This window comes from Prionailurus bengalensis, chromosome X (assembly GCF_016509475.1).
Source record: "Prionailurus bengalensis isolate Pbe53 chromosome X, Fcat_Pben_1.1_paternal_pri, whole genome shotgun sequence".
Classification (NCBI taxonomy): domain Eukaryota; kingdom Metazoa; phylum Chordata; class Mammalia; order Carnivora; family Felidae; genus Prionailurus; species Prionailurus bengalensis.
Genome location: NC_057361.1, coordinates 15,320,450 through 15,348,162, shown reverse-complemented (window position 1 = coordinate 15,348,162; position 27,713 = coordinate 15,320,450). Strand labels below are relative to the sequence as shown.

At 43.7% G+C, this 27,713-nt stretch overlaps 1 protein-coding gene across 2 annotated transcripts in view; it reads left to right on the top strand.

The window, feature by feature from the left end:
- The window catches only part of ADGRG2 (adhesion G protein-coupled receptor G2), a 122,118-nt gene extending 94,762 nt beyond the window's left edge, over positions 1 to 27,356 (top strand). For both annotated transcript variants that reach the window (XM_043570702.1, XM_043570701.1), the window contains 16 exons: positions 458 to 552; positions 1,310 to 1,376; positions 5,934 to 6,325; positions 8,634 to 8,808; positions 9,010 to 9,166; positions 10,038 to 10,181; positions 10,949 to 11,071; positions 11,726 to 11,771; positions 11,906 to 12,009; positions 12,797 to 12,918; positions 14,251 to 14,519; positions 18,002 to 18,101; positions 18,862 to 19,145; positions 21,359 to 21,460; positions 22,667 to 22,819; positions 25,608 to 27,356. In XM_043570702.1, coding sequence (XP_043426637.1) covers positions 458 to 552; positions 1,310 to 1,376; positions 5,934 to 6,325; positions 8,634 to 8,808; positions 9,010 to 9,166; positions 10,038 to 10,181; positions 10,949 to 11,071; positions 11,726 to 11,771; positions 11,906 to 12,009; positions 12,797 to 12,918; positions 14,251 to 14,519; positions 18,002 to 18,101; positions 18,862 to 19,145; positions 21,359 to 21,460; positions 22,667 to 22,819; positions 25,608 to 25,786 — 2,512 coding nt within the window. In that variant the 3' untranslated portion in view covers positions 25,787 to 27,356. The remainder of the gene's footprint in view (positions 1 to 457; positions 553 to 1,309; positions 1,377 to 5,933; positions 6,326 to 8,633; positions 8,809 to 9,009; positions 9,167 to 10,037; positions 10,182 to 10,948; positions 11,072 to 11,725; positions 11,772 to 11,905; positions 12,010 to 12,796; positions 12,919 to 14,250; positions 14,520 to 18,001; positions 18,102 to 18,861; positions 19,146 to 21,358; positions 21,461 to 22,666; positions 22,820 to 25,607) is intronic.
- The last annotated feature ends 357 nt before the right edge of the window (positions 27,357 to 27,713 follow it).

Sequence of the window (27,713 nt, the reverse complement as noted above, 5' to 3'; positions counted from 1 at the left end):
GCGATAATGTCTTAAATTGCTAGTTATCTGATCATCTAGATTGAATTGCCAGAGAGATTTTTGGATTTAAGAGACCTTGATGTTCGTCTGGGCTGGTATGTGAAAGGGCTCCCATGATAGAAATTCAAATGTCTACAGATACTAGGCAAGTAGCCAGCTGGGGTTAAGGCTAGATGTTAAGATGCTTGTCTTTGCCAGTTCATGGTTACGACGGGCAGAATGAATCAGCAGCTGTGTGCGGTCAGAGGGTCTCTGGTTTGCAACCTCTGTGAATGGAAACCTGTATAAATGGCTCATGGTAGAAGGCCATGGGTCTTCACAAGCTTATTGGGCTGACGTTGCAAGTTAGCAGCATCAGTGCCTCCTTACTCCCAAGTTTGAAAAAACATTTACAAATACATAGGTCGGTTTCCAGTTTAGTAACATTCTGGTTATATAAATATATTTCTCTTTACAGCACATTAAATTGTACATTCACAATAAAAATGAATAAAACAATGAACATATGTGCTGTAATGGTCGCTTTGAAAAGAGTAAAGATTCGACCGATGGGTAAGTTCTCTCTCTCTGTCTTTATTGCCGTGTTTGTTTTCTTTTTTTTTTTTTTAAATTTATTTTTGGGACAGAGAGAGACAGAGCATGAACGGGGGAGGGGCAGAGAGAGAGGGAGACACAGAATCGGAAACAGGCTCCAGGCTCTGAGCCATCAGCCCAGAGCCCGACGCGGGGCTCGAACTCACGGACCGCGAGTTCGTGACCTGGCTGAAGTCGGACGCTTAACCGACTGCGCCACCTAGGCGCCCCCCGTGTTTGTTTTCATATGACTCTGATGTGTTCTGTGTAAAACTGAAAGTGTAATCGATAAACTTAAACATGAGTCTTGGGCAGTATTTAGAGAGCTCTAAAAGGTGGTTTTTCTTGCTTTCTCAATAGAGTTTCAGTACACCTTATTTGAAAACATGGTAGAACAAACCCTACTGAGAGAAGGGGACTGACTTCTCTTTGGAGTGTTTGGTCGATTGCTGCCGGGATGGATTTACTTCTGAATTCCTAGAAGTTGCTGAAGAGCAACTGATAATTGCAGATGTATAACCACCCCTGAATTATTCACTCAATAAATATTTCGAGCACCGAGTATGAATGTATAATTGTCGATATAATGGTATCTCGTTTATTTTATCATGTTTCAGACAAATGCTCTTTAAAATGTAGTCGGTGTAGGAATCCTAATCCTTGATGGATCTGAGCTTCTGTCTTGTCTTATCCTTGACCGTGTATTTTCTTCTTTCTTTTCTGTTGCCTCCTCCAGAACAGTGCTGCTGTTCTGTCAGGATACCCTGCCCTTCCTCCCCGGAAGAGTTAGAAAAGCTGCAATGGTATGTAGCAAATATGCTGACCCTTTTCCTAAAAGTGATAATAATCATAATAATAATAACAACAACAACAATATTTAATCACCATGCTGGCCAAGGAATTTTGGAATATCGATAGTGAAGAAGGGCTTTCAGTTTTAGGCAAAATGCATTATTCTCTTGTATCAAGTTTCCGTTTGGACCATTACCTTGAAACAATGGTTTGCAATCTTGGTTGCAAGTTAAAATCACCTAGGGAGTATTACAAATATTCTGACATACCCCCCCCCCCACGCAAATCTCACCAACTGAATGTCCTAATATTTTTAAATTTCTCTGGTGTGGTAGTTGAGAAAGGGTATCTCATTGTTATTTTTAATTGGCGCTTCTCTTATGAGGACCGTTTGAACGTTTTTCATGTATTTGGGGGTCATTTTTGTATCTTTCTTGTTAATTGTGTGTTTATGTCTTTTCCCACTTTTTCTAGTGGATATTTGATCACCTTTTAAGAGTCCTTTGTATACTAGGGACATTAATACCCTTTGTGGTACATGTTGCAAATATTTACTTCTAGTTTGTCAGTTATCTTTCGACTTTATGTTTTTGTCACGTCAGTTAAATTTTTTAAAAATGTAGCTAAATTTACTAGTCTTTTCTTTTATTGCCTGTGGATTTGGAGTCTTAGTTAGAAAGCCTTTCTCTATGCCCAGGTTATGGGCGAATTCACCCTTGAAGTTTTCTACTATTTATATGGTTTCATTTTTTTTTTTTTACATTAAATCCACTTGGAATTTATTCTTGTGTGTGGTGTGAAGTACGGGTCTAATTTAATCTTTTCCAAACTGTTTAGCCAGTGATCCTGTGCCATTTATTAAAAAGTCTTTTTCTCAGTGACTTGAGATGCCATCTGTGTCACATGCTAAATGTTCATAGCTATTCGGTCCCAATTCCAGACATTAGATGTTAACATTGGGGGAAGCCGGGTTAGGGGGATGCACAACTGTGTTATTTTTGCAATTTTTCCGTACGCCTAAAATTAATTCCATTAAAATTTTTTTTGAAAATCTTTTATTTCCAGTCTCCTACCCTCAGCGATTCGGATTTAATTGGTCTGGGACACAGCCTAGGCACTAAGGTTTTTAAAAGCCCTCTTGGTCATTCTAATGTGCAACCAATGTTGAGAACCACTGCCCTAAATTCACCACATCAGTGGAGGGAAACTGAGAGTCAGACGCTCCAAAGTAGCAGGTGACCCCAAAGTTATGGACGACGTGATCACAGGTGTCTAAAAATATACATAGGAAAAGCTAGGGAGTGTATGAATGAAAATACTCACAGGGGTTCCCAGTGATTGGCCTGCCTGCTGTCAGTACAGGCAGTATTTTGTTTCCTTTTCCTTTTTTACTTTGCAGCATTTTCCATACTTTATTACAATCAGGTAAAATTTGTATTTGAACAAAAGGACATACGTTTTTCAACGTAAAACTTCTTAAATGGGGACAGAAGGCTAACTGTAGCTTTCTGCCCTGTGTGAGCCATATTCCTGGGATATATTAAACATTGGACCTCAAGGAATAGCTGAAGGACTTCAGAATTCATAGCATTTTCCGTAGTAAAAAGTAAACAGTATTTAAGTTTTAGGCTTAACATGCCCCATTAAGCTGGAGGGTTGAGGCCCATTTGGGAGATGGAATTTCTAGAAGTATTAGATCAGATGAAGATACCATAGCTCTTTTGAGGCAGCCCCACAGACCTCTGATGGCTGCTATTCAAAGAGCTGTTAGGAAAAAGAAGCAGGACACAGAAAAGCGGGCAGAGGATGAACTCAGTGTCTGGCTAGGGCTCTGTCATCAACGAGCTGTGTGTCCGGCTGTTGCTTCTTTATAAACAGAAATAAGTCTCGGGTTCCTCCTTTGTAAAATGAGGAAGTAAGTCCTATCAGCCCTTCCCAAAGGTTACTGTGCATACGGTCCCAGAGGGCCTTGTTAAGATTTCGATCCACCAGGTCTGGGAAAGGCCTGAGATTCTGTATTTCTGGTGCTGTTCCCAGGTGAAGCCAGTGCTGCCGGTTCATGATGTCATTGGTCTGGGGTGTAGCCCAGGCTTCTGTATTTCTCAGAATTTCTGCGTGGGGTGACTCTAACGTGTGGCCAAACGTGAGAACCACTAGGCTAGAATTAGGTGATGGCTCAGGGTCTTTCCGATGCATTGGTTCTTAAGGTTGGCTGCGTATTGCAAACACCTTGGGCCCTTTAAATCCTACTGATGTGTCAAAGTGGTCTTCTTGGGTGCCGGAAATACTCTGTTTTGATCTGGGCGGTGATGATACAGGTGTATATGTATATCAAAATTCTTCAAGTTCTAAATGTAAGATTAGTACACTCTACTGTACGTAGGCTACACCTCAGTGAAGAAGCATATTAAAACAAATATGGATACCAGTACCCACCCCAGAGATTCCAGTTCAGTTGGTCTGGGGCAGGAGCCCCAGCACTGGTGCTGAAGTGCTCTGACGTTTCTAATATATAGTTGGCTTTGCCCACCACTGTCCTGCCACTCCCCGTGCGCCTCTGCCAACGGACGGAGGGCTCCGAATAGCAGGAGTGCGGGCAGAATTAGATAGAGGGTAGCCTCTTCGTGGTGGAGCCCCGTGAACGGGAACCCTCGTGCTTGGGGGTTTGGCTGCCGCAGACCCCCAGATGTAAGAAGGAAATTTAATTTATACTTCGTAAAGCACCTTTGCCGTGACTTGGCCCCGTGAGTTGCTGGAGTATACAATTCAGAGAACAGAGTCTCAGAGAAGTCGGGTGGATTGCCTACAAGAGGAATGAGAGCTGGAGCCTCAGCCAGGGCTTCTCGACGCATCACCTTTCTGACTGTCTGGCACCCCTTTGTTCCCACTGCCATCCTGAACGTCAGGCTGTGTAGAGAGGCCTCCACCGGGTGTCTGGCCAGACTGGACCGAGCCGACATTTCTCTTTATGGGTGTCACTTGCCTCGGGTTCCTCAACCTAATATTCCTTCTTCCTCTCGCCCAAGAGAGGCTCTAAGAACATCTTCTAGTTGGTGCTCTTAAGTCATCAGCTAAAACTGGATCCATCAGAGGCTTCCCTAGGTAATAGTTTGTTGCCCCCTCTGGTTGTTCTTCCTCCCACCCCAAGACTGGTGGATGTTGATAGCAGACGAGTTCTTCTCAAGCTTCCATGCCATGAAAATATATGGGCCTGGGATCCTCACCCCTGCGCCAAGACCAACTAGAACACACACTGAGGAATAGGCCACAGAAATCTCTCTATTTTTTAAAAGTCTTCAGGGTTATTCTCACGCACAGCCTAGGTTGAAAACCGCTGGGCTAAAGCAACATTGAGGGCGTGGCTGATTTACAGGCTGGGGACCCCTGTGGCCTCAGCTTCATTCATTTTCTTCCTTCAGCAAACGTTTCCTGCTCACTACCTGTGTGCCAGTTAGCATCATGCCAGGGTATAGCAGTAGAAAATCGATTCAGACAGATTCCTATGTTGATCGGTTTCACAGAAGTTTATGTGTCATTAACCTCACTTCAAGATTTTCTTGAAACAAAATTCAGTAAATCGAAGAAAAAAAATGGCAGTGTGGTTTACCTATCCCAGCCAATACCACGCTGTGTCCGAGTGAGGTAAATTTGAGGTTTCCGGGAAAGGAAAGGCTCACTTGTGGCTCACTAAGACTAGTATGAGAATTTGCTGAAATAAGTTCCATGATCCAAATCAATAATAATGATTTCCACATTTTTCTAATAATGGATCAACACCCGGAAGATTGTAATTGTAATTGACCGAATTATGTACTTCACAAAAACTACAGGGAAAACTTGAAGAACATTTTCTTGGTATTGATAAATTTAGAGCTGCTTTTCAATTTATGCCATGCCCTTTTGTACCGCATGTTAATACTGAGTTGACACAAGAGTGTGAATTTGTTATGGACGTAGTTTTGAAATGGACGTGCTTTAGCTTCAAAGTCAAATCAGTTGTTCTACAAATGATGAGCCAGTTTTGTCAATGTGGATTTGAACACTAAAGGAAAATGATATTTTGGCATTTAAGTTTTTAGAAAACCTTTCAGTACGTTAGGAACAGTTTGGGCATGTGATTCTGCTTTTTTGAGAACACGTTTTTGTAAAATCTAAAAAAACCGTAAGAGACAGATTCCTAATATATGAAAACCACAGTTGGGTAAAGGCATTTAACCGCTCCCCTCCCCCAGGAGCACATAGAAGTGTTACAAGATCCCCTCAACTGAATGATAGGGGATAAGGCACAAGAGCCCGAGAGGAGGGGTGACGGAGTGAACCAGAACTGGGAATTCATAAAAGAGCATCCCTCCTGGCTAACTCCTCTCCCAGGGAGGAAGTGGTAGAAGGGGGCAGGGGCAGGGGGCCAGTGGCAAGGGCACAGAAGGTGTGCAGGGGCGCAGGCTGGGAGTGGCAGGTCCCCGATGGAGCCAGGTCGCCTTGGTGGTGTCGGATGATTGCCAGAGGAAACGGGCCTCTCTCTTAACTCATTCGGGTCTCACGTGCATCTCTCTGATTCTTTCCTTTAGTGACCCGCAGGATCCTGTTGTATGTCTTGCTGGTCATCCAGATGGCCCACCGATTTCTTCTTCTAGCGGTTCCACCCCAGCTGCTCCTCAGGCCACCATTCTGGCCCAGGCCTCCGGTGCCTTCTCTTCTGCTGAACCTCTCAGCCATCCACCTGTAACCCAGAACCCTGCCTCTCCAACACGAGCGATTCACCTTCCTTCTCCCCAGCCGACAGCTCTCATTGCTTCCAGCCCTACCATTGATACGCCCCCCAAATCTGGAACTGTCTCTTCCCCTCTGCCCCAGACTGATCTTTCCCACACCCTGCCACCCGTGAAATCCTCACTTTCCTCCCCCACCATGTCTGTCCCTGTGAATGTCATCACGACCAACACACCTCCTGACGAGACAGGTAAATATGAGGATCCAAGCTGCTGCTACGTGTGTTACAATCTGGCAGATGCCAGCCTGCCAAATCAAGGTATCTGTAGTAAGACCACGTTGGACCTTTCTTTTTACGATGTCTGCTTGATATCGAGAGCTTTCCTGCAGGCTTTCATAGAACATAGAAATAGCCCTGAGGCGAATAGATCTTAGCATATTCTACCGAGATGACTTATTTTACAGGTTTCTTTCTCCTACAAAAGGTTGGTAGCTCACTGTTTTCAACATTGCGAAGAGAAAACTTTTGAACTATTAAATTCAGTAATTCCACTTAGAAAGAAAAACTTTGCAGCCCTGAAAGTCAGTCACAGAGCGACAGATGTGGGTCTGCAGGGGCCCTCACAGGCAGCGCGATCTGGGATAGGCCACTTAGCTCCTCCTGACCCAGCCTGGGGGACTTAAAGACGGAAATAACCACACTAGCTGCACTAGGTTTAGAATGGTGGTTCACATGAGGATGCCATGGAAACTGCAGAGGGCTCCCCATATACAAAGTAGGCTCACGGGTAAAGAGATAAAGGCAAGAGCGAAAGACGCCAGAGAGAATTCTGGATGCTCTGAAGGGTCAATTCAGTGAGTCAGAATCAGACTGTCCTCGGATTTTCGGCGAGTAGGAGGCAAAACCAAGTTCTCGGTGACGAGATTGGAGCGGAGGTTGTGGTCTCCGCCTCCTCCCCCACAGTGCGAGCGTCCCCGGGAGACTGGAAGCTTCTGCCAGTTCTGCCAAGGGACTTGCTGTTTCTTTGAATTTGCACTGCTCTCTCAATTTGTTTTTATAAATATGGGCATTTTAGGCCAAATTATAAAATCATTGGGGCTTCAGTAAACTAGTTAGCCTGGGCCTAAAAATGCCCACCTTTGCAAAGCCATCCCCGGTGACCATCAGAATCCCACCTGACCATTTCCCCGGGAAGGCCAGCAACGTGGCCTGCTGTGCCTGTGCTTCTGTGGGCGGGGCTGGGGTTTCAGCCAGTAACGCAACAGAAGCCAAGTGACATACATATGAAAGATGTGTCGGGGAATTACTCGGTAGCTAAAAAGTAGACATAACTTGACAGTCCCACAAGAGAGGAGTAATGAAATACGCTAAGTCGATAAGTCACCTGAGCTCACCGACTGCAGCTGCGCATAAGAACAGCTCGATGGAAACCTGGGGGCATTTTCCAGGCCTGGAATGAAGTGAAAAGAACACAACAAGGAAGAGTTGGTACACTATGTTTATAAGAGTATGTTACGACACCTGGATGGAGATAAGAAGGGAATCTGCAAAATAAGAAATAGGATGTTAGGTGGTGGAATTAAGAGACTTTTTCGTTGCCAGACAGGTTTGGATCCTTTCCCAATTAAAAAGCACTATTAAAAACCAACTTACAGCTGGTCGTCCAGCTACTAATTTCGTAATAGTCTCTTTTTCATAAAAAGAGCTTCTAGTTATCCATGTAAAATCCGGTACGCATGATAGAAATTAAAAACAAGTATATTTATACTTTTACAAATATACACTAAATACACTGATGTGCTTTTACATTTTGTTCAGTTAGGTTTGTTTTTTTTTTTTTTTAAAGACTTTCTTTTCAAGTAGTCTCTACATCCAGTGTGGGGCTCGAACTCACAAACCTCCAAATCAAGAGTCACATGCTCCACCCACTGAACCGGCCAGATACCCCAGTTAGGTTTCTTGAAGTATAATTTACATACAGTAAAACTCATCCAGATCTATGGATAGATGAAATTTTTATAGTTCCGTGAGGTTGGATTAAGCACCCAACAGCCACACGACCACCAAAGTTCCCTCATGTTCCTTTATAGTCCACTCCTGTCCACTACCCCTGGGTGGCCCCTGGCCACCACCGATCGGTTTTGTTTTTCCTGTACTTTGGATTTTTCTAAAATGTCATATGAAGAGACTCATACAATATGTAGCCTTTTGAGTCCGGCTTCTTTCAGTTAACATAATACATTGGAGAACTGGAGATCCATCCATGTTGTTGCAAGTAGTTCCTGCCTTTTAATTACTGAATAATTGTCCATTATATAGATGGATCACGGTTTGTTTATCCATTCTTCAGTTGATAGACATTTGAGTTTCCAGTTTGGGACTGTTATGAAAAAGGCCCCTGTAAAAATTCACGGACAAGTCTTCTTAAGATACGTTTACATTTCCCTGGGGCAAATACCTAGGCGTACGTTTGCCAGGACATAGAGTCTATGTGTGTTTCTTTGTTAGTGATTTTTTCCATCATGTGTTCATAAAATGATTTGGCTCTCTGTTACAGAAATTGTTTACACCAGCAGCAGCAGCAGTGATTCTGATCTTGAGAACCAAGTGTCCCAGATGGAGAAGGCTCTGTCCTTGGGCAGCTTGGAGCCTAACCTCGCGGGAGAAATGATAAACCATGTCAGCAAACTCCTTCATTCCCCACCTGCCTTGCTGGCTCCTCTGGCCCAAAGGTATGACTTCGCAAACTGATGTGGTCATAGAGGAGACCCTCTAACTGTAAGAATACTTCTTATCAGGATTAATTATAGCCAAGTATTTTTCTCCCACATAAGAGGTTCATAAGGACTCGTTAAATTGTTACTGCATATTCTGCTTAGAATGGGGAAGACAAAGTGGGAGTGCTGAATTTGAACTACCACTTATCTTTGCAGATTGCTAAAAATAGTGGATGACATTGGCTTACAGCTGAATTTTTCAACCAAGACCATAACTCTAACCTCCCCTTCTTTGGCTCTGGCCGTGATCAGAGTGAATGCTAGTAATTTCGACACAACTACCTTTGCTGCCCAAGACCCTGCAAATCTTCAGGTACATCCTAATCAGTTGTGGAAAAAAACCTTTTCTTGTATATAACTGTAGTCTCCATGACGGAGGCAATTACTGCTTACAGTCAGGGGCGATACTCAAAGTATTTAATATCTAGAACAATGAGGTACCACAGGATCAGAAAAAGGACGTTGGTCTTGGCTGGAGCAGGATCTCAGAAGTCTTTGTGCCCGGTGTCAACCCTTTAGCAGGTAGACTGTGGAAGTTTTGCAGGGGGGTAGTGTTGCTCAGGTGCGAAGAGGTGTCCAGTGGCGAGAGAGCAGGGACATCGACTACGTATCAACCCATTTCAATATTTTAACAAGTGTTTCGATGGCACTGGTCTCAGTAGTGGTGCTGAGTATCATTCCTGCTCCTAGTGTTTTCCAGCCATAGGGATTAGGGGCTGGAAAAACCCAAGAAAAACCAAGTCTTGCCTTTTAACTTAATTTTTATAGTCTTCCCTTTGCAAGTTTAGTGCGTGTGGTTCTATGAAGACTTGACCCTAACAGATGGCCAAGTTGGTGTGTCTGCAGTTACCGTGCACTTTTTCTGCCCAGTTCTGTTGACATGTACATGTTATGTAATGTTGACATTATGTAATTGACATGTAATATCCTACACTTTCTGACCATTTCTGTGTATCCTTAAATTGTTTCCTTTTCTGCTCTGAGGCCTCATCGCCCAACTACACATCCTCTCCAATTTCAGAGCAGTCACAGACACAAGAACAACCGATTTTACAGAGGCACCACAAATAAATGCCTTTACGGGATCCTCCAGCTTAGTTCTCGCGTCTTCCACCTCTTCGCGTTTTCCACCTCTTCATTATACTAGCCCCAGGCATTTTTGGTATCCTTTACTTGATTTTCAGGTTTCTCTGGAACCTCAGGCTCCTGAGAACAGTATTGGCATTATTACTCTGCCTTCATCACTGATGAGTAATTTACCAGCTCATGATGTGGAGCTGGCTTCCAGGGTTCAGTTCAACTTCTTTGAAACGCCTGCCCTGTTTCAGGTAAAGTTCATGCTAACTGCTTTTGGTTTAGGTTTTATCTTGGAGTGCAGCAGTTTCGTTTCTTTTAATTCTCACATATTCTTAAATCTGCTATCAGTCAAACAAACTACTGAAAGCTGCAGTTTATTTTTAAACAGGACCTAGCGATATTGGTAATGATGAGTAACAATAACTGGCACTTCTATTAAATTATTATCCCAATTTTACAGATGAGGACATGGAAATGCAGAGAGGTTTAACTTGCTCAAGAACACACAGTTTAAGTGGCTTAATGTTATATTCCCTATACAATTCACGAGGGCCCCTTTGTGTCAGTTTGTGAAACTTAACTCAGTATTTAGAGTACTGTAGAGTGGAACAAACTGTTTCTTTTTCTTTTTTTTTTTTTTTGTTAAGTTTATTTATTTTGAGAGAGCATCCGCATGCACATACAAGCAGGGGAGGGGCAGAGAGCAAGGGAGAGAGAGGGAATCCCAAGCAGCCTCCGCACTGTCAGCACAGAGCCCGACGTAGGGCTCGATCCCACGAACCATGAGATCGCGACCTGAGTTGAAACCAAGAGCCAGACGCTTAATCGACAGAGCCATCCAGGTGCCCCAGACAAGCTCTCTCTAAAGTCACATTACTTGGTGACCCTCAATTTGTCACCTAGATTGTAAAATAAACCATGTGGATTAAGTGGGCTGTAGGGTCTCTTCCAGCTCTAAAATTCTCTGATGATATTTCATTTTTACCCTCGCCATCTTGTCGATTCTTTGGTGTGCTAGGACCCTGCCCTGGAGAACCTTTCTCTGATCAGCTACGTCATATCATCCAGTGTTGCAAACCTGACGGTCAACAACTTGACAAGAAATGTGACGGTCACATTAAAGCACATCAATCCAAGCCAGGTGGGAGAGGCCCGTCTGGTCTGTTCATTGACCAAATACACTTGTGCAAACCCTGTCCGTGAGTTGGCCAGAAAAAAGGAGATCCAGCAGAACCTCAAACTCGGTCAAGGCAGTGTGTAAGACTAGAATCACGTGGTCACTCTGTTGGGTCTTAGCATGCCTGATAACTGGCCACCTAATTTCCAAGAAGGAGCAGTGGCAAAAGCCAGCTATTATCAATTACCTAATTTTAGTGCATTTAGATCTGTGGCTACAGGTCTGATTCTCACCTCCAAAGAGAAAACATCTCTCATTTCAGGTCAGATTGAGCATTATCTATAGCCTCACCATTCAAAGCGTGGTCTGCAGACCTGTACCATCAGCATCACCTAAGAGCTTGCTAGAAATGCCAACTCTTAGGCCCCACCCTGGCCCCCTGAATCAGAATGTGCATGTTAGCAAGGCCTCAAGGTGATTCCTGTGTACAATTGCTGAGTTTAAGAAGTTCTGACCTATTTGAGACCCACTCTTTCTAGGGACTAGAATAAAATTGGAATTCTCTAAAAAATCAAGAATGAGATTCTGAAATTTAAAAATTCATAATTTTTTTCCAATTGCTTTTCAGTTTTTTCAGTTCAGTAAATTAATTATTTGTAATTTATCTTTCCACTGCAGGATGACTTAACAGTGAGATGTGTATTTTGGGACTTGCACAGAAATGGTAGGTTCCAGTCATAACTTTTTCAGTCTTAAGGGGGCAGGGGCAGAGGGAGGAAGAAAGGGACAAGAGCGATGGGGTGATCATCGATGCCATGGCCTTGCTGAAAGGACAGATACTCTTCCCAATGCCAACAGGTGGCAGAGGAGGCTGGTCGTCCGATGGCTGCTCTGTTAAAGACAGGAAACCGAATGAAACCGTCTGTACCTGCAGCCACCTTACAAGCTTTGGCGTCCTGCTGGTAATAATCCCACATTATCTCGCTTTAGCTTCTGGGCCTGAGGGGTAGCTGGGCATCATGCCGTGATGTCTAACGTGATGGATGACTTTGATCAGCAGATACGACATTGTGGCAAAGTTAGAGACTAATGAAATTACCCTTCCAGTAAGCAAATGCACTGGAAAGAAAATTCTTGAACGTGGAAGTATTTTCTCCAGCCTATTTTTACACACAAGTTTTCCTGTTTTGAATAGCGAGAACTAGGGGATTCAGGTTCAAATGGGTAAGAAAAATGGTGTGGTTTGCATTGCACTTTAACATTTTCACCAAACGCTTTGACATAAATTATCTTCTGTACTCTCTCCAACAGGCCCGCAGGAGAGGGGGAATGAAGTGTTGTTATTGTCATTGTAAGAAGTTAGAAATAAGACTCATTGGTCCAGCGACTGTCCACAGTCATAGAACTAAGAAATAGAAGAGCCTGAAGCCAAATTCAGGTCTTGAAGCTCCTAGCCCAGTGCTTTTCCAGCGCATCATAACACACTGATAAGCGTCTGGGCTTTGGAGTCAGCCAGACCAGAATTTGGATCCTGGTTCCTCCGTTTCATAGTTGTGTGACCTTGGGCACATTATTTAACCTCGCTGGGGCTCAGTTTCATTCGTTTTTCCTGGTGATAATAATCGCGTCCACGTTGTAGTTTTGTGGAATGAACTGTGGACGGACACGTAGAATACTCCATAACTGTAAATCCTAGCTCTTTTATTTATTTCAAATATTTGGTCTTGAGAGCAGTATTTTATTTTCCAGGACCTATCTCGAACATCCTTGCCACCCACTCAGATGATGGCTCTGACGTTTATCACATATATTGGTTGTGGGCTCTCGTCGATTTTTCTGTCAGTTACTCTTGTAACCTACTTAGCCTTTGAGTGAGTATCCGACACTGGGAACTTGGATTCTAAGGCACAGTACTCCCCTCCATTGCCAAAATGTCTTAATTAAGTGCGTTCCTTGGCCTACCTCGTCCTGTATACTGCCTAGAAGTGCCACCCTTATGCAAAACTTAACGGGGCTTTTTGGGGAATATACTCACTTCCTCCTACCAGTTTTTGCACTTGCTGAAGGCAGGGGTTGTGTCTTAATCATCTCTGTACCCTAGAATGATGCCTCGTAGCTAGCCGACATTACGTGTGAAATGAAAGATCAATGCAAACCTTAAAACCTAACAGCTTATACTCTGATATAGACCATACTTTTGTGTACAGCCTAAGAGCTATGCTTCACTGATTACATTTCGAAGTTACTCTGAACAAACACAGAAGATGGAAAACATTAGCAGGTGAGAGGATGAGGAATAAAAGGTGTAAAGCCTCATTGAAAAATACAGATATTCCATGAGCGCAGCTTTGTAAGTAGGTCAGAGCAAGAATGACATTCCAAATAATGGCATCTCCTTGGCTTACCCGAAGGGTCCCTTTGGTCACTGTGGGGAGGAGTGGGGCCTCCCAACAAATTCTGTTGGAAACAAAGAAAACAGGCACTTTGATTACATTAACTGAATTAAACGGTATGTACATTCTGGGATTTGGATTTTGGACACTGATCAGGAAACGCACAAATTTACTTTCAGTGCCAAACTTTGGGTCCAGCTGTGACTACAGATCTTCTAGTGGACTTTTGGAAATATGATTAAAGAGGCTAAATTACTCCGAATGATTTCACCAGGTCTAATTTCACACACATAGATGTGTACATGTCATCAATTAGCTGTAATTTCCTACGCCCGTTTCATTTAGCTATAGTTCAGACTCTTCTTTCCGTGATCTCATTTTAACTAATAACATGAGATAACTGGGGCACCTGGCTATGTTTTGAAGATCTGAATATAGGAGCCTATCGTATGAGAAGCGACAGCAATGCTTCTAGCAATAGCTTGGGGAAAATGAGGCGGGGGGGGGCTTAGTAGATTCCCCTACAAACTCTTTGAAAGGATGGGTCAACAGTCAGCATGTAAAAGGTTCCTCAGGAATGTCAATACAAATTTTCCATATTGTTATAACAGGATATTCTGTTTCGATTTGTTGTTGTTGTTGTTGTTATCCTTACGGTCGTTGACTTTAATGCCTGCCCCTCCCACACACACAGAGAAGAAATTTATGCATGTAGACATTGACCGAAGAATAAAAATAAATTTCTTAGATACGCTCACACAGGGGCTGTCAGAATGTGCTGCTGATTCCTTCCTTGTCCTTTCCTTCTAGAAAGATTCGGAGGGATTACCCTTCCAAAATCCTCCTCCAGCTGTGTTCAGCCCTGCTCCTGCTGAACCTGGTGTTCCTCCTGGACTCGTGGGTTGCTCTGTATGACGTGCGAGGCCTCTGCATCTCAGTGGCCGTATTTCTGCATTATTTTCTCTTGGTCTCATTCACATGGATGGGCCTGGAAGCATTCCATATGTACCTGGCCCTCGTGAAAGTGTTTAATACTTACATCCGGAAATACATCCTTAAATTCTGCATTGTCGGTTGGGGTATGTATGATTTTGCTTGCACGTTGCCCGGGCTTTCTCTGCTTTCGCTCCAGTATCTTGATTTTTCATTACACAGAAACGGTGATAAAGCAGGTCACACTTGGCAGGTTTCTAACACAGCTTTATTGTCCCTATACGTTGCACTGCCCACAGGGCGACCTTGTCCAGTCTCTTTCTAGAACACCTGTATATTACGCTGGATTGGTTGTGAACATAAACCCCTTTTAGGTTGGGGCTATGAATCCTCTCTATCTCCAGTCACTAGAATTAGGGCTGGCACACAGAAGGTGCTCAATAAGTTGAAGAGGTAAGCGGGGTGATAATGAGGCCCAGCTCTCAGTCCCCCACCTCCCAGCCAGCCCCACTGTATTCTGTGTGTCCCAGATGTTACACACACGCATGGCACTATCCTCAGAAGAGCAGAATGAGATGAATGTACAGGTAAAACCCAATGGAACGTCACTGCCACAGTGACACAGTTTTCAGATCATGCCACGTGTTGGTGGTGGTGGGTCACAAAGTCTGAGACACGGCACGTGTCTTGAAGGTCCCTTCACTCAACTCTGCACCAAATGTAGGAGCCTCCTCATCGTGACTTATCCTTGACTAAAGATGATCTAACTTCTGCCTGAATGCTTCTGTTATTAGGGAGCTCATTATTTTTGTTAAAAAACCAAAACTCAACTGACTGTATTTTTTAAAATGTTTTTTTATTACTTATTTTTGAGAGAGAGAGAGAGACGGAAGGTGAGCAGGGGCGGGGGAGGGGCAGAGAGAAAGGGAGACACAGAACCCGAAGCAGGCTCTAGGCTCCGTGCTGTCAGCACAGAGCCTGATGTGGGGCTCGAACTCATGAACTGTGAGATCACGACTTGAGACAAAGTCGGACGATTAACCGACTGAGCCACCCGGGTGCCCCTCAACTGACTACGTTTTAAAAATCTTATCGGCTCTTTTCAGTGATTCATGAATCGGCAGCATCCAGTCTAAGACGCAGATAGAAAGGAACTGTACAAGATGAGAGACTTTTATAGACTGAAGGGAACAGGAACAAGCAAGTTATGCTAGGCAAAAAAGCAGGTTGATTATTACAAGGTTATTCTCCTTTAGGGGATGACGGAGGTGTCTGTCAGGCAGATTACCTAATGAGCACTGATAATGCGATTCCTGGTCGACTGGTCTAGGATGCCCTTTCTGGAAGAGCTGAAACTAATTAAGTCAAGTCTCGGGTTCATGACTTGGGGCTTAGCATAAATGACCCAATTTTAGGCCTGTTGTCTTGTTTTTAACACCTTACAAGGCAGCCAATAACCATGTTGTAAAGCCCTACAGTTCTGCTTTGCCATTAAATTCACTTGGCTCTCTCTTGGCACCAGTGGTCTTGTTTCTGCTCTCTATGGCGAAAAAATTATCAGCTAACACCTCTCGACTGAACAGCCTTGTAGATAATCTAGAAGTAGTATATAACATTATGAATAATGCCCTACTTTTCAGTGTATTTTCACACAAGTAACCCCATGAAACAAGAGCCAGTGAGGTTAGCACAAGGCCGTTATTACTAACATTGGGTGAAGAAACCGGCTCAAAGTGGTAACGTGATTTACCCAATCCACACAACTTGACAGCAGCCCAGACTGGCTCTCTGTATTCTTACGCATTTCCTTTCCACTGAATTATGGCCACCATCCCGCCCAGACTCACTCCCCTTTTTCAGGCTACATATTCCTTTTGTTCAAATACAAATTTTACCTGATTGTAATAAAGTATGGAAAATGCTGCAAAGCAAAAAAGGAAAAGGAAACAAAATACTGCCTGTACTGACAGCAGGCAGGCCAATCACTGGGAACCCCTGTGAGTATTTTCATTCATACACTCCCTAGCTTTTCCTATGTATATTTTTAGACACCTGTGATCACGTCGTCCATAACTTTGGGGTCACCTGCTACTTTGGAGCGTCTGACTCTCAGTTTCCCTCCACTGATGTGGTGAATTTAGGGCAGTGGTTCTCAACATTGGTTGCACATTAGAATGACCAAGAGGGCTTTTAAAAACCTTACCACTGGGGGCGCCTGGGTGGCGCAGTCGGTTGAGCGTCCGACTTCAGCCAGGTCACGATCTCGCGGTCCGTGGGTTCGAGCCCCGCGTCGGGCTCTGGGCTGAGGCTCAGAGCCTGGAGCCTGTTTCCGATTCTGTGTCTCCCTCTCTCTCTCTCTGCCCCTCCCCTGTTCATGCTCTGTCTCTCTCTGTCCCAAAAATAAATAAACGTTGAAAAAAAAAAAAAAAAAACCTTACCACTTACCACCCTTGTCACTGCACCTGTCATTCTGTCTTTGTCAAGAATAACAGAACACCTTTCCGGAAAGATAAGTCACTTCTCCCCAGAAAAATAAGTCCCCGCTTCTGACATTGGGCGTGGATTCTGTCTTCGTGAATACCAAAAGGCCGCATTCCCAAAGGTCCTAGACGAGCTCCACAACCCTGATATTTTATTTTTAGGCAAGTGTCTCACCTAGGAAGCCATCACATGTCAGTGTCTCTGTAAGGTGCAAATAGAAAAGAATTAAATGAAATACTACGTTAGATTGTACCAGGCACCCCAACCTGTGAGGAGAAATTGTTTTGTATTTGCCAGGGCCTTGAGATTGGATGTCAGGTCGGTCTGTGTGCACAGAGTGTGAGATGTCCACAGTGACTGGAGTGAGAGGTGACGGGATGGGGGATGAGAGGGACTCCTTCCCAGCCAAACGCCATTTTAAGCTGGGAAGAGCCTTCTCGTGCTTTCTCTTAGTGGAAGTGCCAGCAGGCCTTTTGGAGAGCCACTGTAGTCAGCATCCTCAAATCAACCAGGTCTGCTCCTCAATCCATCAATGGGTTCCAGATGATCAACTGAAGATTTAGGGTTCATAATGTAAGATCTGCCAGGAGTCACTGGTAACCCTAATATGTGGATTATTTGGGTTACGTTTTGGAGTCCTTCCCTTTGCCTGCCACCTGAGACTCAAAATTACATCCCAGATGTGTGTAAGTTAAGGGAAACTCTAGCTGTGTGGCCGACAAAAAGTCTCAGGAGAAGATAATTTCTCAAGCACAGTCCAGTCAGCAGGAGTGGAGAAGTCTCTGGCCTTGCCGTTATTCAGGATCCAAGCTGCTGGAGACTCTGCCTCAAGACAGGACTTCCAAAGTTGCCCTGAATTTGGGAGGAAAGAGAGTAGAGGATTTCACAGGAAGTTTTTATGGGGCAGGCCTAGAGGTGGAGCAAATCTTCCACATCCCATCGACCAAGACCTACTTATGTGGCCACACACACCTAGCTGCAAAGCAGGCTGGGAGATGTCCACCGTGTGCCCAGGAGGAAGAGAAAGTGGCTTGGGTGAACAGCTCACCAGTCTGCTACCAGAGGAAAATAGCACGTGATCTGTAGTCTTTCTCCTCAGCACCTTGGTTATTAGAAGTATGCGTGACTGACGTTTCCCATCTTCCAGGGGTACCGGCTGTGGTTGTGATCGTCGTCCTGGCTATATCTCCAAATAACTATGGCCTTGGATCCTATGGGAAATTCCCTAATGGCTCACCGGATGACTTGTGAGTACAAAGCCCCGGAGGGAATGTGAAGTGAACTGGAAAAACAGAATTCTCCAAGAAAGCATATCGACCCTGACTCTCACCCTAACAAAATCCAGTAACATTTGTAGCAGCCTTCCCAGTTATGTATGTAATGAGATAAGCTAGTTGAAAATGCCATGCTACTACTTTACTACTTAAGTATTACAAAAACAAATGGGTGGGGCGCCTGGGTGGCTCAGTCGGTTGAACACCTGACTCTTGATTTCAGCTCAGGTCATGAACCTAGGGTTGTGGGATCGAGCCCCACGTCGGGCTTCACGTTGAGCATGGAGCCTGCTTGAGATCCTCTCTCTCTCTCTCTCTCTCTCTCTCTCTCCCTCTCTCTCCCTTCCCTGCTCATGGTCGCTTACTCTCTCTCTAAAAAAAAGTGTTTTGAAAATAATTTTCTAAGCCTCTGATACATATGAAATACCTGCTATATTACATTAGTAAAGACTCATGGAATAGAGTTACTAGTATTTAAAGGGGGTAAAATCCTGAATGTTTTCAAAGAATATCTTTTAAATACTTGTAATAACCAAGTGTCCTAAAATAGACTGTTAGTTCTTTTTTCCCTAGAGCTTTCAGTGGTTGTTGGAGAACAGTGGTTTTATCTTTTTTTTCCTTCTTCTACTTTTAGGAAATGTTTCAGTAAAACGATATAGATTCATTGTATCCTCTTGAACCATGCTGCAGCACTGTAATACGTTCCCCATTGTTTTCCCCCCCTAAATTCCAGCTGCTGGATCAACAGCAATGCTGTATTCTATATTACAGTTGTGGGATATTTCTGTGTGATATTCTTGCTGAACATCAGCATGTTCATTGTGGTCCTGGTTCAGCTCTGTCGAATTAAAAAGAAGAAACAACTTGGAGCCCAGCGAAAAACCAGTATTCAGGACCTGAGGAGCGTTGCCGGCCTCACGTTTTTGCTGGGCATTACTTGGGGTTTTGCCTTCTTTGCCTGGGGACCAGTTAACGTCACCTTCATGTATCTCTTTGCAATCTTTAACACCCTACAAGGTAAGTTCTTCGGCGCTAAATACTCATGAAAGATCCCAGTGGAACTTAAAGCTATCTAAAAGTTAGAGCATCCGCAGAGTGGCTTATTTCAGAGCTTAAGACTGATTTGTTGAAAAACAGATTTATCTTTGACAAGGTGGGGTATGCTTTAAGATCCTTGGAAGAAAGGCATTCACTAAATTCAGCAAGGGGTATTTTTCCTTCTTATCCAGATTGTCTCCTCGGAGGGAACATACTGGGGGGAGCCTGCCAGGAGCTCTTTCTGGAGTCATTCTTCCTTCACTTGGTTCCTTTTTTTTTTTTTTTTTTTTTTTTAAATCTGTTGATCGAGGTAAACATGCATACAGAAGAGCGCGCGTACCATAAATGTCCCTGTGACGTCCTGCCGCTCCAACCTTCTAGGTCTGTGCTTGATTTGCAGGTAGTGATAAATGTGAAGTCAACAGACAGACCCCAGTGGCCGCAGCCTGGCCCAGTGGCTGATCCTGAGAAGATGCTGTGCCGGGCCACCCCCCGCAGGACAGGGGCAGGTTCTGGGCATCTCCTTTGCAGCGTCCCGTATGTGACTGAGACCCAGCTGCAGCCGTTTCGGAGCCCGTCCAGTTGTGTTGTTCAGAAAAGCAAAATTACTACCTCTTTCAGATCAGTGTTATAAAAGACTTGTCAGATGTAATTAATTTTTAATGGAAGTACTTTGGCATTAAAAGCTAAGCAGCCTAATAGGTTTACATTACAATAACGATAATTCATGTCTCTTGGTTTCTTTTTATTCCAAATCCTCTGTTGGGATGCCTTTTAATTGCATTCTCATCCGCTTGTTTTCATCTTTTCCTGTTTGTTGCTTTTAACTCCCATAGCGTCCTCCTGTAGTTCTGTCAGGCAATGGATCAATTTGCTGGCTTTACAAGAAATCCCAACCCGTGATTGACTTCAAATGCCTGATTTGGCTATCCGTTCTGATCTGGAGGAAGCCAGTTAATATGCTTGTCGGTTACACACGGTTGTTAATTTTGACTTAACAGTGTACCAGCTTCTGAATTGGTACATCCAGGTGTTACGCTACATAGTGGTAAACAGAAAAGCTTTATCTGCCATAATGGCATGCTAGAAGAAAAAAAAAAATGCCCAAATTGCACTACTCACAAACACGAAAGCAAGGTACCCATCCTCATATATTTAATGTGGAAACTGAACCTGCCTCTTTGTCTTCATTTCCCTAGAATGTCTCCTCATTAGAATATGAATGGACGAAAGCAAGGTATCGGTTCATTTCTGAAAAGGAACGAATGCCTAATTCACAGGGCTTTGGGGTCCATTAAAGGAGAGATGTGTATAGGTTCTGATTTGGGACTTAGGTAGGCCCATTTTGGTCTCTCCCATGCACGCTGTTTCTCAGGCGGCCAAGGGTAGCCGCCCAGGGTGGCAAATAAATAAAGTGTATACCCTACTAGAAGCAAACCTGAGATTTAAAACGCAGGATTTTCAAGTAGATAGATTGGGGCTTCAGGAGAGGGAGAATTCAGAATTTGTCCATTCATTCAGCAAATATTGACTGGCAAAAGCCTGGAGGAATGGGAGCAGTGGGGAGCCCCTCGCCTGCATCACCAGGAAGAAGGCGGGTGGGAGGCAGAGCCTGCGTGCCTCTTCAGGTCTGTAGCGTCGCTCTCTTTGTGGCCAAGGTCACCAGTGGACAGTTTCCTTGAGCAGATTAGAGAGAGGCTGGAAGGCAGACAAGGACATCACCGCAGGGTACCAGGCTTGGGACTCAGCCGTGGGCTGGAGAAGATGAGTCAGGGATTTGAGACAGACAAGGATATGCCACTTGACAGAACATGAAACTGGATGAATATGGAAGGAAGGCTGGGGAGGTAGGAGCCTCGGTGTGAGCTGGCATCCTGAGTGGATGGCTTGTACTTGCAAAGGTAGAGAAGGCCAAGGACAGGATGTGAGAGGAGGGACAGTTTAATTCTGGAAATACGGAGTTATCATTACTTTTATAAGTAGTTTTTTTTTTTTTTTTTTTTTATCTTACAAAGAGTCCCTGCAGGGTGCCTTTCAATAGCAAACTTTTTCAGGACTTTGGACTTTTTTTTTTATTATTCACAAAATTTCACTTTGCCTATAGCTGCCAAATATTTTATCTTTTGTGCAAAGGAAGCCCATGATATTCAGGTCTTAGTTTGGAATTATGTGACTTTTTTTTTCCTCTGTAGGATTTTTCATATTCATCTTTTACTGTGTAGCGAAAGAGAACGTCAGAAAGCAATGGAGGCGGTATCTTTGTTGTGGAAAGTTACGGCTGGCTGAAAATTCTGGTAAAGATTTACCTTTTTCTCCTCTTAAATCCTGAGGAAAAGACAGAAGTTAAGATCGAAAGCAATCAATGCCAAAAGGCCGTCTGATCTGGAAATCAGTGAACAGATCCCAATTGTGAACGTTAGGGAATAAAATCTAGTGAATTAAAAAATAATTATTCCCGTCTGGGAACTGGGAGCTTCATGAGCAATAGAATGAATGGGCTTGTTGCTTCTTACATGAAACAAGAGTGAAATTTTTAGAATTTCCTTTTGAGCTCAGTTTTTCCATTTACACAAAATGAGTTTTGATATTTGCTTTCAGAACTTGTTAAGTCTTAACTCAACCTGGGGGGTTGGGAGATGGGTTAAATAGGTGGCGGGATTAAGGAGGGCACTTGTGAGAAGCACCGGGTAATGTATCGAAGTGTTGAATCACTCTATTGTACACCTGAAACTAACATTACGTATGCTATTAACTAACTGGAAATTAAATAAGAACATTCTAAAAATTCTATGGTTCTTTAATAAAGCATATTATTTTCTTATAAAAAAATGTCTTGGCTCAACCTTTTTACCACAGGTCCCAGTGGTCAGTTGCTTCATTTGTTAGCAGGCAAGTCTTTGTATACAAGCATTAGCATACCTTTGGTTATTTTGAAGTTATTTTCAGGTATGCCCTGCCGAATTGTAGAGCACATTGCTCATTTGCAAGAAAATAAGAAAAATGAAGTACTGTTTGAAAAAATAAATTCCTTTTACACGAATACCACCCATGAACACAACCTTTGCAATATTGCAAAGATCTGGTGGCATGAGATCTGTACTCGGAAAATGGCGGTACAGTTGGTGCGGTTCTTCTAAAACGTTGAAGAGCCATCAGTCATCACAACACAGTTGTCTTGTGTTCTTGTTAAGATAGTCCTGGGCTCCCGACTACTACCTAATTCAGGGGATATTTACAGACACAATCAAATCAGTGTGGACTCCAGTCCAAGAGAATATAGCTTACTTCTAACCAGGAAGTCATTTAAAGCACAGATGTATATAGTCTTCAGTGAAAATACATTTTACATTCACACCACCTTGTGAAATGTGTGAGTTCTTTGCAAGAAATGGAAGCGAGGTCAGTTGCTAGATAGAACAGGTTATACTGCGATGATCTGTCTCTTGCATTTGAGCTTCAGCGTTCCATCTGGCTTTTCTGAAATGCTTATTCTGTTATAGATTGGAGTAAAACTGCTACTAATGGTTTAAAGAAGCAGACCGTAAACCAAGGAGTGTCCAGCTCTTCAAATTCCTTACAGTCAAACAGTAACTCCACACACTCCACCACGCTGCTGGTGAATAGCGATTGCTCGGGACTTGTGAGCGGGAACGGTACGTATGTCTCAATATAGTATGTCTCAAGCTAGTGTTGGTTTTTATTAAAGTAGTTTTATCCTTTAATGACATTTTTGCTCAGCTAAGAGAAAAATTACATAGGACTAGTGGATCACAATGCGGTTACGTTATAGAAGAGAAGGTTTATTCATCCAGACTTACTCATTTTAGAGCAAATACCAAAACCTTTACTTTTTTAGGATTTAGTTTTTCATGATGGGACTTGATGACGATCTAAACATTTTTTAATGTTTACTTTTTGAGAGAGAGAGGGACAGAGCATGAGCGGGAGAGGGGCAGAGAGAGAGGAGACACAGAGTCCGAAGAAGGCTCCAGGCTCTGAGCTGTCCGCACAGAGCCCGACGCGGGGCTTGAACCCACAAGCCGTGAGATCGTGACCTGAGCCGAAGTGGGACGCTTAACCGACTGAGCCACCCAGGCGCGCCAGCCTTCATTCATCATTTTAAGACATTAGTTATTTTTATGACGAATTCAAATAAGTTTGTGAGAAGGTTTATATACCACATGGTTTTCCAACCCTCCAAAAATGGGAGGTCCTGCTTGTTTATATAGAATTCAAAAATACAATAGAGTGCCTCTAAATCGAAGTTTCTCCACCTTGCGCAATTGGCATTTGGAGCTAGGTAACTGTTGTGGGCTGGGGGGGGGGGGGCTGTCCCGTGCAATTGGGAGTGTTTAGCAACATGCTAGTTTCCACCCACCAGATACAAGTAGCACCCACCTACTCACCCCCCAGTTTTGACAACCAAAAATGCCTTCAGACATTATGAAATGTCCCCGGAGGGGTACAAATCATGCACCCCCCCTTCACTGAGAACCATTGCTGTAGAAGATGGGAAACAGTTACCACATGGCCTTAGCTCTGCTACCAGGGTAAGAGCTCTGGCTTCTGTGCCAAATGGCTGTGTCAGGAATGACTCGATACAGGTAAACAGAGTACAGGCAGTAGCTTCAGGGCTGGTTAATAAGTTGTTAGCATGAGAAAGCAAGTTCAAAGCAGAGAAATCGGAGGTATGAGGTAAGCCATCATGAATCCTCAGAATCACAACATATCAGTAGAGCCTATTAGCTTGGACCAAAATGTTTGGAGGTCTTAAAGCCAGATTTTTCCATATTCTAGAAACAACTCAGAGATGAAGCCTCATTTGCCTAGCTTGTGTTGCCATCCATCCTTTGGGGAGTCAGATTTGACTGAAGCAACACATTTTGCACAGCTGTTTTTGATGGCTGCCAGTGAGGGTCGGGGTACGTTTTGGGCCACCAAAATGGCCAAGTTTTTTTTTTTATGTTTGTTTATTTTTGAGAGAGAGAGAGAGAGGGAGGGAGGAAGGGAGGGAGGGAGCAGGGAAAGGGCAGAGAGAGAGGGAGACACAGAATCTGAAGGAGGCTCCAGGCTCTGAGCCGTCAGCACAGAGCCCGACGCGGGGCTCGAACCCACCAACTGAGATCACTACCTGAGCCGAAGTGGGACACTTAACCAACTGAGCCACCCAGGCGCCCCTACAACAGCCAGGTTTTTAATACCACGTGACATGCTCATCCGATAGACCTCCCTGACTCCTTGGGCTACACACCAGGATCTGGGATGGATGAGGGATGGGACAGGCAATTTGAAGAAAGAAGCTGGAAGGTTAATGGTTTCTTCAACCAGGTGAAATTGTCCCTGCACCAGATGTCCTCAGACCAAAATGCCTAGGTCAGGATAGCTGCCTCAGACAGTCACATGCCCTAGTTGAGCTTATCTATCACCCTGTTGGTGTGTGACACGTTTAGTTCTGCTCTACGGGCTTGGTGCCAGCAGCCGTGTTGTTAGGTACGTGGGGCCACAAGCTCACAGTTTGAAAGAAACATCACATGTCGACTCCATCAATTCTGAGCTGTATAACCTTGTGCCAAGCACTTGACTTCTGAAACCGTTGTTTCATCGTCTGTGAAATGGGGATGATAATCGCACTCAACCTGCAGCGTAATGAGATAATACTTACAAAGTTCTCGGCACTCTTACCGTTATTACTACAATTATGGCCTGAACTAAAAAAATGGGCTTATTATTCAGCTTTCTACATTGTCTTCTAATAGTATAATGGTCACACACAGTTCGGGGCCTGCTTGCGGTACGGGAGGCCCAGGTCCAAACTTCGATGTCTCTAGAATGCCCAGCTACACCCTGGCCTAGACTCTGAGGTTGTCATTGGTAGTTTCCTCTTGGGAATCAGTCCTGTCCTGATGTAGTCAGAGGGGCTGGTTTGGTCTACGAGAGATGATTTTTTTTCTTGGCCATAACTGTTTTTGCTCTGGGTTTCTCTGGTACAAGGTTTTATTTCATAGGAATCTTAAGGAACTAGGAACCTTGTCAGGGGACCTATGGGGATCTCTGTTAACCTTTACCTTTTGGGGGAGACCAGAATATCACAGGTTATACTATACGTATGCTCGATATGCGATCAATACACTACACATAGGATCGATAATGATCAACCAGAGTTAGGAAATGGGCCTTTTCAAATCACATATATTGCTTTGCTTCATTTTCGACCATTTCATTAAAAAAAAAATGCCACAGAGAACTGGCTTCTGACTTATTCCCCAGTTTATTTTGCTTACTTTGAGTGGCCTTAGGGAAGGAATGAAAAGTAAAAAACAAATATATTTTTTAAAAAACCATTCTACACGTGCCTACTTCAGAATAAAGTGATGCTTAAGTTTATTTTTAATTGCTTTCTGTGGATACTCCATGACACCAATTTTGTTTTTCCTTATATAGGGAATGCGTCTTCAGAGAAGAACGGGGTTTCTTTCAGTGTTCAGAACGGAGATGTGTGCCTTCATGATTTCACTGGAAAGCAGCACATGTTTAACGAGAAAGAAGATCCGTGCAATGGGAAAAGCCGTATCGCTCTCAGAAGGACTTCAAAGCGGGGAAGCTTACACTTTATTGAGTAAATGTGATTCCTTTTCCTAAAATCAAAGCATGATGCTTGACAGTGTGAAATGTCCAATTTTATCTTTTACACAATGTGAGATGTATGAAAATCAACTAATTTTATACTCGGCAACCTCTGGAGGAGCATTTGCTAATTGAAGGGCGATGGTTATTGGAGGAGGAAGCCAAGAGGTTTTAGACATGGTTTTTAGACATTTGCAGTTTGTTTTTTTATCCTTCCTTTTAAGAGGAGATTAGGTTTAAACAACACAGTAAGAGTAAGAAAGACTTCTTGAAAATCAAAGTAGTTCATTTCCAGCCAGTTTAGAGGCGAAGTCATCTTTGATAACGTCCCAGAAAGCAACTGTTGACTTCAGCCTGTTGGTGAGTTGAGTTGTGCATGCATTTGTTGTAAATAAGCTGAATTCTAGTGACCCACATGTCAGATATCTTCCACGTCTTTTGTATTTATTTTCTACCGTGTAAATGTATTTCTTTGTAGAATCGTGGTTGTGTTCTTGTGTCTAATGTGATAATTCAGAAAATCCTTGATGGTTCAGTGAATTCTAAAGCTCCTTTTGGAGATTATATGGGATGTGAAATACAGAAGCCTCACTGAAATCAAGAAATTAATGATGCCAGCCAGACTGGACAAAATGTAAGCAGACAGTGCCACAATTAGCTCATATAGTGCCTTTGAGCGAGTTGGAAAAAGGTGCCCCCACTGGGCAGACACAGCCCCAAGGGCTCATGGCTTGGCATACTGAGTGGGGGCCATGCTTTAGCCTCACTCATCCTCTTGGGTGCACCCTTGTGCAGGATACCATCTGTACACCCACACGCGGCACCCAATACCAACACCCGTCTCCTGACCTCATGCCTAATCACCAGATTAGGGAATCTGCACCAAGACGTTTAGCTTAGCACCTTGGCCACAGAGAGGGATGGAACTGTAATCTAGACCATCTGTCAGGAAAATTGTGACTGTGGAAGAGATACATACACTGCCACTTCTCAAATCCCCAGAGCCTTTCAGAAAAGGGGAGTAGAGTAGGATTACTTTTTAAGGGAGGTGTGTATGGGGGAAAATAATCATATTGCTGCTCTTTAAAAGGCAACTGCGTAGTACTTTGTCCATTGTCATGATTGGTACGCTCTGGCCCAGCCAGAGCTAGGATTATTTTTTAAAAGGTGTGAAGTCTTGAAGAATGTATAGTGACAAGGGGGAGCAGCTATTGGGAACACGACCTGTCCTTCAATGCTCTTGTTTCCATATGTATCAAAGCCTGATTGTTTCTAGTTATAGAGGGTTTATCTTGCTTCCCACCTACAGCTGTTTGAGCAATGTCTCGAGTAGGTCCTTATTAGGAACATTGCAAAACCCTTTAGTTAGGCCTTTCACGAAGGTTCCCTTGCATATAGTTTAAGTGAATGTTGTATTCCAGGTTAACCACAGTAATGATGTAATACACTTCTGTGAGTGCTGATTTGCCTTTGCAGTATTTCTTCTCTGATTTATTTAATTGTCTTGTATTTATGTTAAAATCGACCAAACTGTTAAAATCGCCAAAATAAATTTGTAGCTAAGTCCTTTGAGTTTGAAAGCTTTCACAAAGAGAAGGCGTTGGCAGTCTCTTTCCCTGGCGGCGTGGCGTGTAAGTGGCCTGACTGAGATGAACGTGACAGTAACATCTCCTGGCAAACAGCAGACACACAGTCACCGCGGGGTTAGAGCAAGGGTCTTCCTCACAAGATCAGTTTCTGAGGTCGCCTTTTCATTTTCCTCTTGATCTCTTTCAAGATTCCCTCTTTAACAAATGTTGCCTTTGGCCCACACAGTCCCAGATTTAGATCCCCTCCATGTCTCTGCTTCCTCAGCATTCAGCAGTAGGATTTCGAGAAGGTGAGGACAGGATTAGGGGTTTCTGGGGAACTGATTAGCATGTG